The sequence below is a fragment of the Serinus canaria genome, chromosome 2 (assembly GCF_022539315.1).
Source record: "Serinus canaria isolate serCan28SL12 chromosome 2, serCan2020, whole genome shotgun sequence".
Taxonomy (NCBI): Eukaryota; Metazoa; Chordata; class Aves; order Passeriformes; family Fringillidae; genus Serinus; species Serinus canaria.
Genome location: NC_066315.1, coordinates 63,231,675 through 63,247,576, shown reverse-complemented (window position 1 = coordinate 63,247,576; position 15,902 = coordinate 63,231,675). Strand labels below are relative to the sequence as shown.

The 15,902-nt window shown below is 42.3% G+C and overlaps 1 protein-coding gene across 3 annotated transcripts in view; it reads right to left on the bottom strand.

The window, feature by feature from the left end:
- The window catches only part of GMPR (guanosine monophosphate reductase), a 41,936-nt gene that overhangs the window by 19,974 nt on the left and 6,060 nt on the right, over window positions 1–15,902 (bottom strand). For all 3 annotated transcript variants that reach the window (XM_009085673.4, XM_050971606.1, XM_050971607.1), the window contains exons 4-6: window positions 14,977–15,150; window positions 7,164–7,245; window positions 4,592–4,698 (exon numbers count right to left, since the gene is read on the bottom strand). In XM_009085673.4, coding sequence (XP_009083921.1) covers window positions 4,592–4,698; window positions 7,164–7,245; window positions 14,977–15,150 — 363 coding nt within the window. The remainder of the gene's footprint in view (window positions 1–4,591; window positions 4,699–7,163; window positions 7,246–14,976; window positions 15,151–15,902) is intronic.

Here is a 15,902-nt window from a genome sequence, read left to right as displayed (position 1 = left end):
CCTGCTGTTTCACCTCCCTGTTGGCAGAAACGCATGGCTGTGCATGACCTGCGGCCGAGCACAGCCAGACACCCCCTCCATCAGCCATATTAGAGCTGCCTTTGATGGGCAGCTGCCAGCGGGGCTGTGGGTTAGAAACTCTGTGTGCCCAGAAAAGGATTCAGACACAAACTGAACAGGTGGATCCAAAAGTGAGTGGCTTTTCAAAGGGCACCCCACTGCAAACAGTGCCTGATAGAACTTTTAAGGCTTTTATTCCATTTGCTGATAACCTCTAGCACATTATGCCTTTTGTTGAGCTTAGACACCCTTGCTGTCAGCTCCAGGAATGGGTGCTGGGCTGACAGCTGAATCTCTCTCCTTTTAATGGCTCTGCTTGTGCAATTCTTTCCCTTTAACAAGTCTGTCATAGCCTGGAGGAGGGTGTGAGTGTGTGTGCATGTGTCAGGGAGGAAGAGACATGGTAGAAAGAAGAGCCTAATAATCTTCAAAGAACAGTCTTAGACTCTTACTATCTGAGAGACATTGGCTTTGAATGCTTTTTGGTAGGTGGGTTGCAGTCAGTTGTTTTTGGCTGGCTGAGTATCTGACTTTTGTAACAAACCCAGTAGTGGCAGTGGTGAAGGTTTTATGCTTTCAAAGGTGCCATGAGGATGGGGGGACCTTACTGTGTAACCATTAATCACCAGCTTCAAAAATATCACTTTGAATGTTACCAAATTACAAAATGCTGAGCAGCTAAAGAGACTTAAAAGCTCAAGGGTTACCATTTAAGATAAAAGGAACTGATGATGATGATGATTCACAGTCCTTCTTTATCAGTAGATGTCTTCAGTTACTTCAGATAAGCAGGTAAATTTAGTGATTCACAGAAAGGGAAACAAAAAGGGAACATACTAAGCAGTTATGTCAGAAGATGCTATATAATAAAGCTATATGCAGTAAAGCACTTCATTCCTTGTGAAAAAAAACCAGGCACTCTGTCGACAAAGTAAGACTGTTCTGCTACTGCATTGCCTTGGAAGCTAACCCTTGAAATTCAGCTTGTTCCAACAGGGCCCTGGGTTTGGGTTCAAAATGACTGGCTGGACTTCAGTTATAGAGTTTGCTGCAGGCTTAGCTTCTACCTCAGAACCCTGGGGAAACTTATCTGTAAAAATCTGCCTCTGAATTCAGGAGAACTGGAATAACACCAAAGTAAGACAACTGGAAAGGGTTATGGTCACGGAACCTGTACACAGCACAATTCTGAGCCAAGTGGGTGCTAGGAAGAGGACAGGGGAAAGCAGCTTTCCCAAGAGAATTCCTTAATGTGGCTGAAGTACTGTTTTTGTCCCCAGTCTTGTTCTCCAGATAGATAAGCCATTTTGCAGCAACAAAATTTAGCCCAAGTAAGAAAAAAAATACAGCATGGAAAACCAGTATACACTGGTTGAACATTTAGTATTAGATGCAATTCATAACGAGTTTATAACTATGATTTATGTTTCAAGCAACCTTTATAATAAACTGCATAACCAGTGCTTTCTACAGAACACTGTAGCTATCTATTTGCTGGTATCAGTAAATTGATAGCTATTTATTATGCAGAAGATATATACTGTATGTGGCATATACAGCAGTAAAAACAATACATAGGGTGCTTTATTCTAACATACTGAGTGTGTTTCTGTGTGGAAAGTGCTCCGTGTGGAAAAAGGGACAGTATGGCAGTAGCTGGGTGAAGAAGCCCTTAGTCATTCTTTTCACTGAATGCTGGTGACCTATCACCCAGGCAGGGGGAAGGGGAAACAGGGATCTCTGTCAAATGACAGCCACATGAGAGAGGACACATGCAGGGCTGCTTTCCATTCCCCACATTGCTGGCTTCCTAGAATATGTGACTGCCTCTGTCCAGCAGAGTAGTTCTCTGACCTAGAAGAAACATCTCCAGCAGGCTCCCTCCACTGTAACCCGCTGCAGCACTTTCTCAAGGCCAATGGATTGCAAGAATGAAAACTGAGACTACTGGCTCCCAGACAAATAGCATGGGACAGAAACCATTCCTGTAATTCACGGAGGGTTTCCTCTCTGCTTTCCATGAGTCATGAAAGATTCATTTCTGAGGTGAGCTTTTAGTCTTACAGATAATTTAGCATGAAGAAAGTAACTGGTGCAATTTTACCTCCTACTTCTCTGTGTAAATGACTAGACAGACACCAGGTGTTCACTTGGACTATCATTTTTGCCTGAAAATTGTCACTTTCCTTGTCAACAAATCAGTTCCAAAAATCATACATGATAACTTCAGTAACAGGTACGTTTATAATCCCAGTTTTTGCTCCCATCCTGCCACAGCTCCTGAACCTCAGGATTCAGTTGTGCTGTGTTCTCTGCAGTGCCTATACTGTGCTCAGCACCATCACTTCCTCATTCTGAGAGCGAGACTTCTTTTCCTGCATATGCAAATTGTACCAACATAACAAGAATGAGGAGTTAATTTGATAAAGGTACTGGACAAGACAGAAGTGGATACAAGAAAGTACCCCAAGGGACTAACCCATATCACACCATTAGCCACAATCTACATGAATCTAGCTGTTAGGCTTTGAATCTTTTCACATCCTTCCTGCTACTTTCATATCAACATAACAATAACTGCTGGACACATTTTCTCCTGGGGAATTGACATAGACAGCTGTGGTAATACTCTGCCTGTAGGGATTTTTTTTTGGCTCAAGTAGAGTGTGTCCCTTCTTCAGTTTGCAGAAAGACAGCAGTGAGACATTTTGAGGGATGCCATGTATACTTGTTGCCACCAGACCCAATTCTATACTTAGAATTGCTGCCATATGGTGTTTTTCTGTCATGAGGATACCTCTCTTCCATAATATTCTTGCCAGAGCTCTGGCAACAACCATGCTAGTCCAACCTTTTCTTTCCCTAATAAATACACCAACATCCATACGAATGCTCCAGAATTCAGGCATAATATCCTTACCCTTGCTTTACTCTTCTTAGATTAGGTGACAGAGTTGAGCTGAAGTGATGTGAGCTGCAGCTGAAGGTATTTCTCTTGACCCAGATGTTGATAGGGGGGCTGATAGGTGTGCAACCATTGAAACCTGAGCAAGTCAAGAACTGATCCATTCCCAAAGCAGGAAAGGAGATATAGTACAGAACCATCTAATTTTTCAACAGTCTGAATACAGACTCCCTGTTGTTTTGTAAAATCAAGATAACAGCATTCTTCTGAGGGCTGCTAGCAGAAAATGATTATTGCAAAACTAGGATGGGTCTCTGATCACCAGGATGACACCTATACTTATGCAGCTTTCACAGTAATGAGTGAGGTGTTCATGCTCCACTGCACAAGTTCTACTGTCTGTTATAGACAGAAACACTTGCAATACTGCCCAAGTCAAAGAAATCACAGACTGCTTCTCTTTTTTCCTGCAAAATTCATATAGAGGAGCCACAGAGAGGAGGGACTGCATATTCATTAACAATAAAGAGCAAGAGAGATCTGACTGTAACACATGCTCCTGCTCCATTATACTCTAAGAGATCCAGCCAAACCCTTTGCCCACCCTCAATCAGTTTTCCTGTCACCTCCCTCCTCAGCAATGAAACACAAATTCCTTCCTCCCATGGATATTAGTCCCAACTGGGTCGAAGAAACCAGGGCCTTCCAGTGATCTTACATGGCAGGAGAACTAAAATCCAGTGTGTGGTCTCTCCTAGAGGGGCAGAGGGAGGCTGCTGGCTGTGAGCACAGCACACAGGTGAGCCCCTGTGCCCTCCCCATGAGCAGCTGCCTCACAGGCAGCCTGAAGAGGCTGTGCCAGCCTGACATGGCCAGGACACACTGACTGCCTGTGTGTGCCCAAGCACACAGGACCCTTGGGTGCTGCAGACTGCACTCCAGCTCAGTCTGGGGCCATGCTTACCAATTTACTTTCTCTCTGTGAGGTGAATCTGGTCTCGCTGACAAGAGCAGAAACTGCCATTAGCAGGCAATACAGACAGATGCTCTTTTTCCTCCACATGCTTGTTATTTCCCCAGAGTTTAGTGAGAACATAAGTGGCTCATGCGCCAGTTGTGCTCCAAACAGCCACCTCAAACATTCCTGCCCCTGCACACAGAGCTTTGTGTGGATGCTCGCTGAATCAATCCAACCAGGGCACAGATAGGCTCACATCATTTTACCTTGTACTCCCCTCTATGTCTGCCTGCCCCTCAGTCACACTCTGAGGAAAGTCATGTTTACATTCCACCCCTTTTTCAGAAGTCTTTCTTAGGAATTACAGTTTTCTTCAACAGTGAAAATACTATCAAGCTTCCTATTCTGTTTACATAACAGCTTACTCCACAAAGAAAGAAGCAGATTTTCAAAGGCAAAACAGGAGTTAGGTGCCCACATCTTTTTAATGTTAGAGAGCTGATTTCTTTACATCTGGATCTCCACTGACTGTCCTAGGAACTAATACAGGAGTCAACTGGAGATGACAGAAGGACAGGCTTTAACATGCAGGGTACTAGACTGTTTGATTCTCCTGTTCCACAACGGCTTGCACAGTGGGAATCTGAGAGTGGATGATAGTTACTTACAGAGATGATATGTCCTTTCAAGCCATGTGCTGAGTCTGCACACTCAATAACAGCACTTAGCTGTGGATATCCCACCCCTGTCTTAATCCGAGTGGTACACACAGAACCTGGAGAAGAGAATGAGAGGAATAAACATAGCCCATCAGGATGACAGAAATGATACAGAAAAATGTGTTTCTATTAGCATTGTTTTTTTCCCACGATGTCTCTATTGTCAATGCTGGCTTCTCACAGATAAAAGGCGCACAAAGGATCTTGAGTTCCGAAATGCTCACAGGCCACTTCATGGGAGCTGCAGCTGAGGAGACTAAGTCCCCCCTTTCTTCTCCAGGGCTAGTCCCAGTTTAATTCCCAAAAGTAATAATTCTCAATGAGGGAATTACTGCATCACAAAAAAGTAAATCTGACTGAGGTGCCTGAAGGGAAGGGGCAAAAGGACCAGAATCACAACCTGTGAGACTCAGCAGTAGCATTTATTACCTGACTATTTCTTCTAATAAATATTTCTATCTCTCTTCTGCATGTTTAAAGAAGTAATTCTATGGTAAAATCTGTGATTTTTTGGTAACAATTTTCCCATCTTTTGTTTAATACTGAAGGCAGGAATATTTGGCAGATGGCAATTTTGGGGAATATAAAAAAATCAGCACACAGCATTTAAAAAGTGAGATAAGTAATCGTCTGAAAGCTGTACAGTACAACAACAAGGAAAATATAGCAACTATATCTACTCATTGAACTATATTATTTATACCCATACATTGTGCATGCATGTACATATAGATTAAAATCAAGTATGTATATATCTGTATCTATCTATCTATATATAATTTATTTTATATTTGTATATATAAACCAACTTACTTACAGTTCAACATAGCAACATGGCTATAGACCTTTTGGAATACCTTCTCTATTTTGTTCCCTCAAATTAAGAGTCAAAAGCAGGACTACTTTTTGCCAGTCTAGGTTCTATAACTTAGGATACAGACCTAAAAGGTATGCATGATCACAAGAATTTCAAAACAGATTCTAAACCAAAATGCAGTGAAATCTGAATCTCTTCACTCAACTGATATGCAGGTATACTCAAGCTACCAGTAAAGCAAAAGTTACCAAAGATCCTTCAAAGAACTGACCAAGTGAAAACACTGAGAAGAATTCTTGCAAAATAGTCAAAAAGTTAGTTTTAATTAAATAGGGAAAAAACATAATTTCCACAGGGCTTGTACTGCATAGTGTATGTAATGCTTTATAATAACAAGATGGATCATTATCTGGAAAAGAGCCTCAAGACCTGATGGAAAAACATTTATTACTTGTGTGTTTTCATGGTCAACTTGTACAGATCTATTCAAGGAGATTTCCAGGGAGGACTGTACAGCATTTATCCGCATTTCCATGTTTGAGGCTACACACTATAATTATTCTTCTTTTAAATCTGAATTTGGCCAAGACAATTACACCATGAAATCGCTGTGTTGATTCTCCAAGTGTTTTGCAGTATTTATTGTCTGATATCTTCCTGGGAACAACTGCAATGTTTATTACATCATTTTCTCTGCTCCAGTTATCCATTCATGGACCATAACTATCTGGCACTGCAGAGTAAACAATCTGCCTTCACTGCACTGGCTGATCACAGCTATACTGTCAGTGGCATTTGTGTTAGCCACTTTAAAATCTAGCCCACATATGGTGACTCCAGCTACAGTCTAAGAAGAAAATAGCAAAAGAAGGAACATGTGAAAGAAGGCACAAGGAAGGGGAAAAAAAAAAAAAAAGAACTATTATGGCAGTGTATGCCAGATAACATTGGGGAAGGGGAAGGGGAAGGGGAAGGGGAAGGGGAAGGGGAAGGGAAGGGGAAGGGGAAGGGGAAGGGGAAGGGGAAGGGGCAGGGGAGGGGAAGGGGAAGGGGAAGGGACGGGGAAGGGGCAAGGGGAAGGGGAAGGGGAAGGGGAAGGGGAAGGAAGTCAGGGTTCTCTTGTTTATCCATGGAAATGTAAGCCTGATAGATAGTATGTAAGTATATTAATGTAAATTTTAACTCCCAGGCAATAGTAACAGGTAGAGGCCAAGTTATCCGAATTTCACAACTGACACCATTTCATCTTTGAAGACATTGACAGGGATAACTTCAGCTTTACAGAACACAAATCATAAAGTTACTCAGAAACCCATCTTTCCTTGATAGAGGTGGACACCTGGACACAGCATCCTTTGAGCTTTAGCTCGGATGACTCATCCTCTTTTCAGCAGGCTAGAAAAGTGTTCCCAGACACAACACGTTATCAGTGATAATGTCAGGAACTCAGGCAGCCCAGTGCTCCCAATAACAACTATCTTCACAGACTGAAGGTGCAACATGCAACACTGCTCAGTATGAAACACTGGCACCCAGTATGTAAATTTCTTAAAACACACTGTGTGCAAGTTCACTGGTACTTTATTGACCTGAGTGGGTTCTGGCATTCTAACAGGCAAGGAAACAGCATTATATACTTGTTCCATCTGGACAACTCCTCCATCCTCTACCAATGGTACCAAAATCCACCCTTATTTGACTTACCTGGTCCAATACCCACTTTAATAATATCTGCTCCAGAAATAATAAGTTCTTCTACCATCTCTCCTGTCACCACATTGCCTGCCTATAAAGAAAGAACAGTATTACAGGTACAGGAGATTTCAAGACTACTGCAGTAAAGACTAAAAATGATAACGTAAAGTTTGATCCAGAGCTTTTAGAAGTCGAACTATGCAGAGAATGGAAGAATATAGTTCACCATACTGTTCCTTGGACATGCCACCAAGACTAAACCAGTCGTACAGGTAAATTCTCAAGTCAAATGAATTTAACAAGCAATCCAATAAACCCTGATCCTTAGCATTCCATCAGGAGATCTGCTTTGCCATCCATCCCCCCTAATCCTCACCCAGAGACTCTCAATTACATCATCCCTAACCACAGGGGCTATTCTTCTCCCTCATATACAGTGAACTCCTCCACCTCTCCTGCCCTACCTGTCTCTCCAGAACAGCCTAGAGACCTCCATGACTCTAACTCATGTTGCAGGAAGAAGTTCAGATCTTGTTTAAAATGCTGGAAAATACATTTTTCCTTTAGGATTCAGTATTTTGCCCACTGAAAGTAAGGTATTATTCTTCTAATTTTGTGCATTGGTGCCAAAATTGGTATGTACATATAGACAATATAAATCTGAACATTCACACCATACACATACATTTGGTTCTGGTGATGCCACTGGTTAAAAACAGGGGTTTGGTTCCCTCTGTATGACCTTTGCAGAGATACAGAGAGCATGCTGTTTAGGGTAACATCATCTTTGAAAGAAATTCTGAATTGGTTTGTGTCCTTTACCGTATTTTTTCTTGCACTTCAAGAGCTCTTTTCCTCCTTTTGCCTACATCATTATCTTTGCTGAAAGTGAAGACAGCTCTCTCAGTCTTTGTCTTGCTTCTTCTAGAAAATTTCTATTGGCTCTCCACATCCCTAATCAATTGCTTAATCTTTGTTTGTTTTATACTAGACCTCCCTGAAGTCATACCAGACAGATCTTTCTTGAACCTGAGGAATGAGAACTATCCATAGTGGTACAGGTGAGTTCTCACCAAGGCTTTGCACAACACCTGCCTTTTCTATGGAAATATCTTGCCTGACACAGAAGAATACATTTGCCTGTGTCACACTGGTGGCTCACAGCACCTTGTGATCTACTCATGCCTCCAGGAACATTTATCTACTCCAAATTGTAGCAGAAACTTGTAGAACTTCACCTGATATTGTGCTACCTATTCCTAGAGTAACATTTTTCACATGTGGTTTATTGAGGTGGGGGCCCTCTTCTGCCAGAGCCTCAGCTGGGTGTGTGGCCTGCAGTAACCATGAAATACAGATTTTTCTGGTTCATGGATGCTGTGATTGCAGAGAATGCCAGTGTGATGAAATTACTGATACTTTTAATAAAAGAAACTACAAAACAACCTTCTAGCACACATTTGGTAATTGGCTTGCAAAACTGGTGCAGCAGAGAGCTGCCAGTCTATTTCTATTCAGTTAAATAAACATTTTGATGCAAGCTCAGTGTGACAAGACAGGCCCTTGCATATGTCCAACTGTGCATCTGATGGATCAGCAGTCAGAGTGAGGCTAGAGATTAATTCCGTTGCCAGGAGTATCCTCTGTCCAGATGATTTTCAGGGAAAAGACAGTCTTCAAAGAGCAAGGATTTCAAATGACATTTGAATCCTATTCAAAGGAGATTTATGAGCTAAAACCTATGCTTTGAGTTACATTTGAAAACAAACTGTTAGCCAGTGCATTTTCAGACCACGCTTTCCTCTCTGCAAAGGGCTGCACAAAGCAAATGAATGCTGACATAGCACACACTGAACTGATTCACTACAGCTGTACTAACTGCATTGCCATACTCTGAGGGAACATTGTACAGGAATGCAATCCTATAAATTGCAGCCCAATATTTGAGAAGGATGTGAAGGTCTTCAAATGTGCTGAAGAAGGAAGGAAAGCTGGTGATACGACTGAAAGGCAGGTACTGTGGGGAGTGGCCAAGGCACTGGGCTCATCTAGCTCGGAGAGAAGGTGGCCAAGGGGCGACCTCATTGCTCACTACAGCTTCCTGAGGAGGGCAGGTGGAGAGGGAGGTGTTGAATTCTCCCTGGGATCCAGTGACAGAATGCATATGAATGGCTCAAAGCTGTGTCCCTCAGAGAGGTTCAGATCTGACATGAATAATCAGTTCTTCATTGAGAGGGTGGACAAACCCTGGAACAGGCTTCCTACAGAGGTGGCCAATGCCCCATGCCTTTGTGTTTAGTTTCCCAGGTCTTCCCTCACATCCCTCTTGTAAACTGGAATAACCCTGTTTCACCCTCTGTCAGCAGGAACCTCCCCACACTCCCAAGACCTTAGACAGGTGATGAGAGGGGTCCTGCTCCAACATTTGCTAGCTCCTGCAGTTCTCCTGGACAATTACAAACCAAGTTTGGCTTGTATCTCAGCTCTGTGGCTTGTCTCATGTCTACAGAACATTCCTAACCAGGAAAACTGCACAAGATAAACCTCCAGTTTCCACAAAACCTTTTTTGCGCTTGTATTAAGGACAGTCTATTCATTTCTAGAGATCTGTATTTAGATCTAGAGATGTTCAGAAAACCTCTTACATAACGATACTGCAGGACTTAGCAAGTGTTTGTAGCAGTATTGATTCGGGCAGAGGAGGAGGGAAATTCTAATTCTAATTAGTACAGCTTTTATTCAAATGTAACTACTGCTGAAGCCAGCAGAATGGTACCCAGGGAATACTAGGCAAGGCCTGTTCTCCACTTACTGATTTCTGACTCCTATTTCACGATTTATTTATTTTTACTGAATTTTGCTTTCTCCTCTTATTAGCTTGAAACAGCTGACAAGCCACCACCTGAAGCACTTATAAAAATAATGACAATATCAAGCAGCAATTTGTGGTCTGTGATACAGGACCACTTAACTCTGCTCAAAAGAGCTTAATATTGAGTAAAAATAAAATAGAACAATCAGGAAATAAAGAATATATAATAGGTACAGTGTTTCAGCTAAGTGCTGCTTCCTTTCTGCTCAGTGGTAATTTGTTATACTAAGTGCTGTACACTCCAAGGTGGGGTGATGGAGAGTGTGCCACCGAGGACATGAGGGGAAGAGTTTACCTCTGGAAGGCAGATGACCACCTGTGCTGTATGACACACACTACAGCACAACTTGGTGAAACACTGGAACACATTCAAAAGATTCATAAATAGGAAGGAGAGGGTATTCAAGTCAGTAGTTGCATAAGATTTGGGATAAAATATGTATTTAACTTAAACAGCAGTGTCTTCTTATTAGCAGAGTATAGAGGGTTGTCAAACTGTCTCTTCAGAAATGTTAACCAGACGTTTACTGTTAAGTTATTGCTAGAAAATGTTGGAACTGCATATGTTGGTTCAAAATGCTTATCCTAGCAGGGAAAAGCACTTATGTCCCCAGCATACATTTTTTCCTGGAATGCCTGTACACACATCACTGATTTCTGTCCTTCTGAATCTGCAGATCCTTAACAAATTTTCAAGGAAGACGTGGAAATCTACATAGCAGACTTCAACCTGCCAATGAGAGGCTTGCTTCTTTTAGGTACCTTTTGCAGATCTCAGAGAGCACAAAAAAAAAAAAAAACCACTATGAGAAGAGAGGCACAGTTAGCTGTATGTGAAGAAATCCCAATATGAGAGCTGAAGGGAAATCAGTTTACTCACATCCAGATGAACTCTGCTTTACTGAAACCAATGCTTGCCTTACCACTGATACCAGTATGACAGCCGAATTTAGGCAAAAGGGCTTTTGAAGTCCCCACTAGTATGGTAAAGCCAGAATATTTCAACTTAAAAAAAAAAATCTGAAAAGATCAATATAGAAAGACCGAGACTACAGAAATTAAACCCCCTTAAAATTAGCTTAAAAGAACAGGACACAATTGGAACATGCACTTTGAAGTCACTACAGACAACACACTTCGTCGTGTGTTTACACAAATAGTCAGGGAACAAAGCAACTGGCACAAGTATTGTGATGTACCATCACTCATTATAAGGTTTCAAACGAACACCAGCCTGGGTCATTCCAGCACTATCCACGATGACTGAACTGTGGGTCAGTCCTGAAGAAAATCCTGGCATCAGAAAAGTCAAAGGGAGTTTCCCTTCTAACTTTAATGAGATCAAGATTTTACCTAACAGGATTATAAAGACAACGGCTTCTCTGACAGAGATACAAAATTAGTGAATACATAGGGCAGCACCTCTGAATTTCAGTCAGGCATTTGATACTGTGCCTCATGAAAGCCTGCTATAAATATCAACTCATACTGCCTAAGACAGGAACACTGCTGCACTGATTGAAAGCTGCTGGCAAATGGCAATGGATCTAGCTGGGGAGAAGTGTCTATGACAACAGTTCTCAAACTTTCTTCCTGTATCCTAGAGGAAAGCACAGTCTGTGCCTCCACATTATCAGGAAGACGGCCAAAGGACACTTCCCACCCACGAAAGTAAGGGGTGCTTAACCATGAGATGGAGATGCCCTTTGCAAGGCTGAGCCACACTCAGTGGGTGCTTGCACTCAGTACTGTGTCTGACCTGAGGCAGGCTCAGCAGCATCACTCTCTCCTATCCTGGGATCCTGCCTGGCCCCTGTTCTCAGATGCCATCCATGGTAGACATGCAATTTTACTCTGGTGTGTGTTCCAGGGATGAACTGGGAGTAGTCTGCATGGCTTTCTCTGACTGAATCCTGCCTCCCTTCTGCCTCCAAGGCCCAGAAAAGTTCTGCCACTGACTCCAAGGAGGAGCAACAATTTCTGGCTCCTGGTATTTCCCTCTGCTTCTACTTTGCAATTCCGCTTGTCTCCTTCTCTGTCCCACATCTTGTGGGTGCTACTGTATCTCCAAGTGTGCTCCTGCTTCAGTCTTCTTCCTACCACACTCCCTGCTCCCCTCAGGGTTGCTGTTCTACAACGAACAGAGGAATAGCATGAAAAGAAAAATTCAGGATAAAAACTTGGCAAAGCTTGCAGGCAAAGATAACTTAACTTGTGAACAGACTTTCAGGGTGATGGAATAATCCTAAAGTCTACAATTAAACTAATAAATAAGGACTATGCAACCTGTAATATAAAGGCTCTGATCCTCCATCATGAATGCTGACTAAAGGTTTTCTTTAGACTCGAGCAAGCAAGCATAATTGATGCTTATAACACTGTGCAATAGCAAAACACCCCAATGGGTGATCCTCCTCAGGATCTTCCTGGTTCTGGGAGGCACTTGTGGGACACTCAGAAGACTTAAATATTCCTTCTTCCCCCATTCCCAACCTGATGAGTGATTTAAGACAAGTCATTTGTGTCCCTGTTTGTCTCCTCTACCCTTTGTGTTCCATAGAGAAACTTACCTTATTTGTAAATTAATACAAAATGCAGTAGTGAAAAAACCTTGTGTCAGAACCAGGCGGAAGAATATAAGGTCATATGATTATGAAAGTAAGTATTTAAAAAGACAGAAACAAGGATTTGAAAGGTTGTTACACAAGAGACATCCTTGGTCTGCAGGGCAGTATTGGCCACAGAGAGTACTACATTAACCACAGCTGCTTTGCACATCCCCTTTCAGCCTCAGAGCTGAACCCATTACATGGCCCCTGGGAACACACATTCCTTGAGATCCAGGATTATGTTACTGTTATGTATTGCACTGCAGCTGACTGTGGAATGAATAGTCATGCTGAGGAAAGCAAACAAGGTCCTGGAGATCACTTTCAGCTATGAGAAAGCTTCTTTATTTTTATACCTATTTAACTGCTAGCCCTTTTGTTTGAAAGTCCCAACAGCAGAGAACATACTGCAGACATAGCACAGACACACCAAAGCAATCAGAACAAACAGGTAGCAGCAGGACATGTCTTACAGATTATCATTAAAAGGAGCCTAGACCAGCTCCTGCATTTCAGCCAGGAACAGCTTCAAAAGGCCATTTTGGCACAGTACGCGAATTAGTTTGGAAGCAGGGTAGAAGTGGGTGTCTAGTTGAATCAGAGACCTTCAGGGATTGAACAGACTCTGGAGGCTTTGGAAAACTGAAGGGTTTTGAACACCCCAAGTTTGTTAGCACGCTTTTAGGAGTGGAAATTATTGCTGTGCAGAGATAAAAAAACATAAGCCATATTAAGCCACGTTCAGATAAAGGAGCTACAATCAGAGAAGGCAACTGAACAGGTCAGAGCTGTACATGTGCTCAAGCAGGTGGTGCTGTCAGGACAATGAGACCTGAAGTAACAATAACCTTAGCCACAAAAGCAGAGATACTAGGAAGGCAGCTGAACAGATGTGGAAGGTGGATGAGACTGGCCTAAGCACCCTGGACTAAAATCTGGTCTTGATATCTGACTTTGACATTGACCTTCTCTGCCTTCTGGGGAATTCATCTTGGTTGAGTTCCCTCCTCAGTCAGCAAAGTCAGCAACCAGCGGGGAGGTGGAGGAGGGCATGACACACAATTTTCTTTCCACTCCTGACAGAGATAATCTTTGGCTTTAACTATGTGCTTTAAGCTCCCTCCCACAACTCTTCAAAGACAAAGGCACTGGAGCAATCATGTCACTAGGGACAACACTTCAGATCCAAAGCAAGGAAATGGCTTCTTCCCTCACTGCAGTGAACATGAAGCAGAAAGCTCCGAAGGCCCACATTTATCATTTCATAGTTCCAAAATCTCTCTCTCCAAAGGAAATACAATCATACCAAAATGGCTCCCTCCTGGCAGCTGTTGAAGAATTCCTATTCATCAGCCTATGCTAACCCAGAATCCAAAAAGCATTTCAGCTCACTTCAGTTTTTCATCATTCCAAAGCAAAAACACTGCCTTCGTCTGACATGGAAGAAAGGAATGCAACCTCTTCTGAGCTGCTTGAACATGCTAATCTCTATTGAACCAAGGGAGAATGCGGATTTAGGAACATTCTTACTTCACATTTACTTTACATGCATGAAGCTTTATCTGTGGCATGGGAAAGCAGGCAAGTGATGCCTAAACTTAATTTTTTGCTGCGCTGACTTGAAGAAAGGCTGGTAACCTCACTACCGATCTGTTGCTTGCTTGAGGATTTCTGCTTTTCTCATGCAAACAATTCAGATGCATTTCTTCAAGAGCCCTGGGAAAGCAGCAGTAGCGCTCTTCTGCTAGGAGTTCTATGCCCATGTTAACACCTTATTTTTGGTGCAAAAGGGCTCAAGGAAACATGAATTAGCACTCTGAGAGGGGAGAGTAACATCACAGAAAGGACCACAAAAAGCCCTAGCACTGATCATTTTTCTCCCTGATAATGCTGTTCACAACTGCCCAACATCCCTTTCATTCTTATCATGGGCAAGGATCAGTCTGCATTGATCTGTCTTCATAGTGATCTAACAATCATTGGCCCCAGCTGACCAGAAATGCTGGCACATTCCCACAGCAAACCTCTGCTTGGAATCACCAAAATTAATACACTTAATGATTAGAGATCTCATCTAGTGTGTGAAGGAGGACATAAATAGGAAAAGAACTGGATCCTCCCATGCCTCCATACAGACAGCTGTATCAGATCACACACTAAACATTCCTACAGAAAGCATCAGCAATGGACAGACAATACCAAACTGTTGCTATTAAACACCCTTCCTTGCTTCCCTTCCTTTTCTAGCATCTGATGCCTACCAGTCAAACTCTGGGTCCTGTTCCTGGACAGAATTCACACACACACATCCCCCCACCCTCCGGCCTTTCTACACACTTACCATGATGGTGTGATGTGGGAACAGGGCACGGACGGACTTCACAAACTCCACAAAATGCTCTGAATAGCCATTTGCCACATCTAGGCAGATGTATTTGATAGCTGGAATGGCCTCTAAAATACTTGTTAACTTTTTCAAATCATCTTGTCCACTACCTGAGCTTGCTGCTACATGCTAAAATAACAGAGAGAACAAAACAGAGTAGTAGGTTGCAAAAACTGAAAAAAACACACACAATTTGTATGTCTTTTCCTGCATAATCTTGGCAGGACTTATGCTGGTAACTAGCGAAAAATCACACTATGTAATATGAAATAAATACTTTCCTGGGAAAATCAGTGGGCTATTTCTGTCTAGTTTAAATGATATAGAAGAGAGGGAAATTAGCTTTCTAGCATTCATTCACAAGTGGATATGAATCCAGGCATATATAATCATCTGAGATCAAACAAGGTTCAGCCATACTCCTATTAACATGAACACAGATGAAGCCCTAACTTGGTATATTTCCAGGAAGTTAGGCAAAATTTGGGGCTCTGTCAGAGAGTAAAATCTGGGTCTTTTAAGTTCACAAGCACTCCTGTGATCTACAGAATCACAAAATAATTTTGTTGGGAAAGGTCCTCTGGAGATTTTGTAGTCTAATCCCCTTTCTCAAGCAAGGTCAGCTACCATTGAAAACAAGCAGATTGCTTCTTCCTTTGTCTTTCAATGAGTTCTTTCCAAAAGAAAAATAGTTTCCACAGCTGTTGGCCTACAAAACCTCTGCAGAAATCCAAGGTCACTGTGCAAGTCAGTATTTAATCACTACAGGAATAGGAGATCCTATTCCAGTCATTATGTACCACAAATAAGTTAAGTTTGGAAGTGTTCAGACACAGGACATTCCTGGGACCACTTTCTACCCTATGGTGGCATGTAAGTAA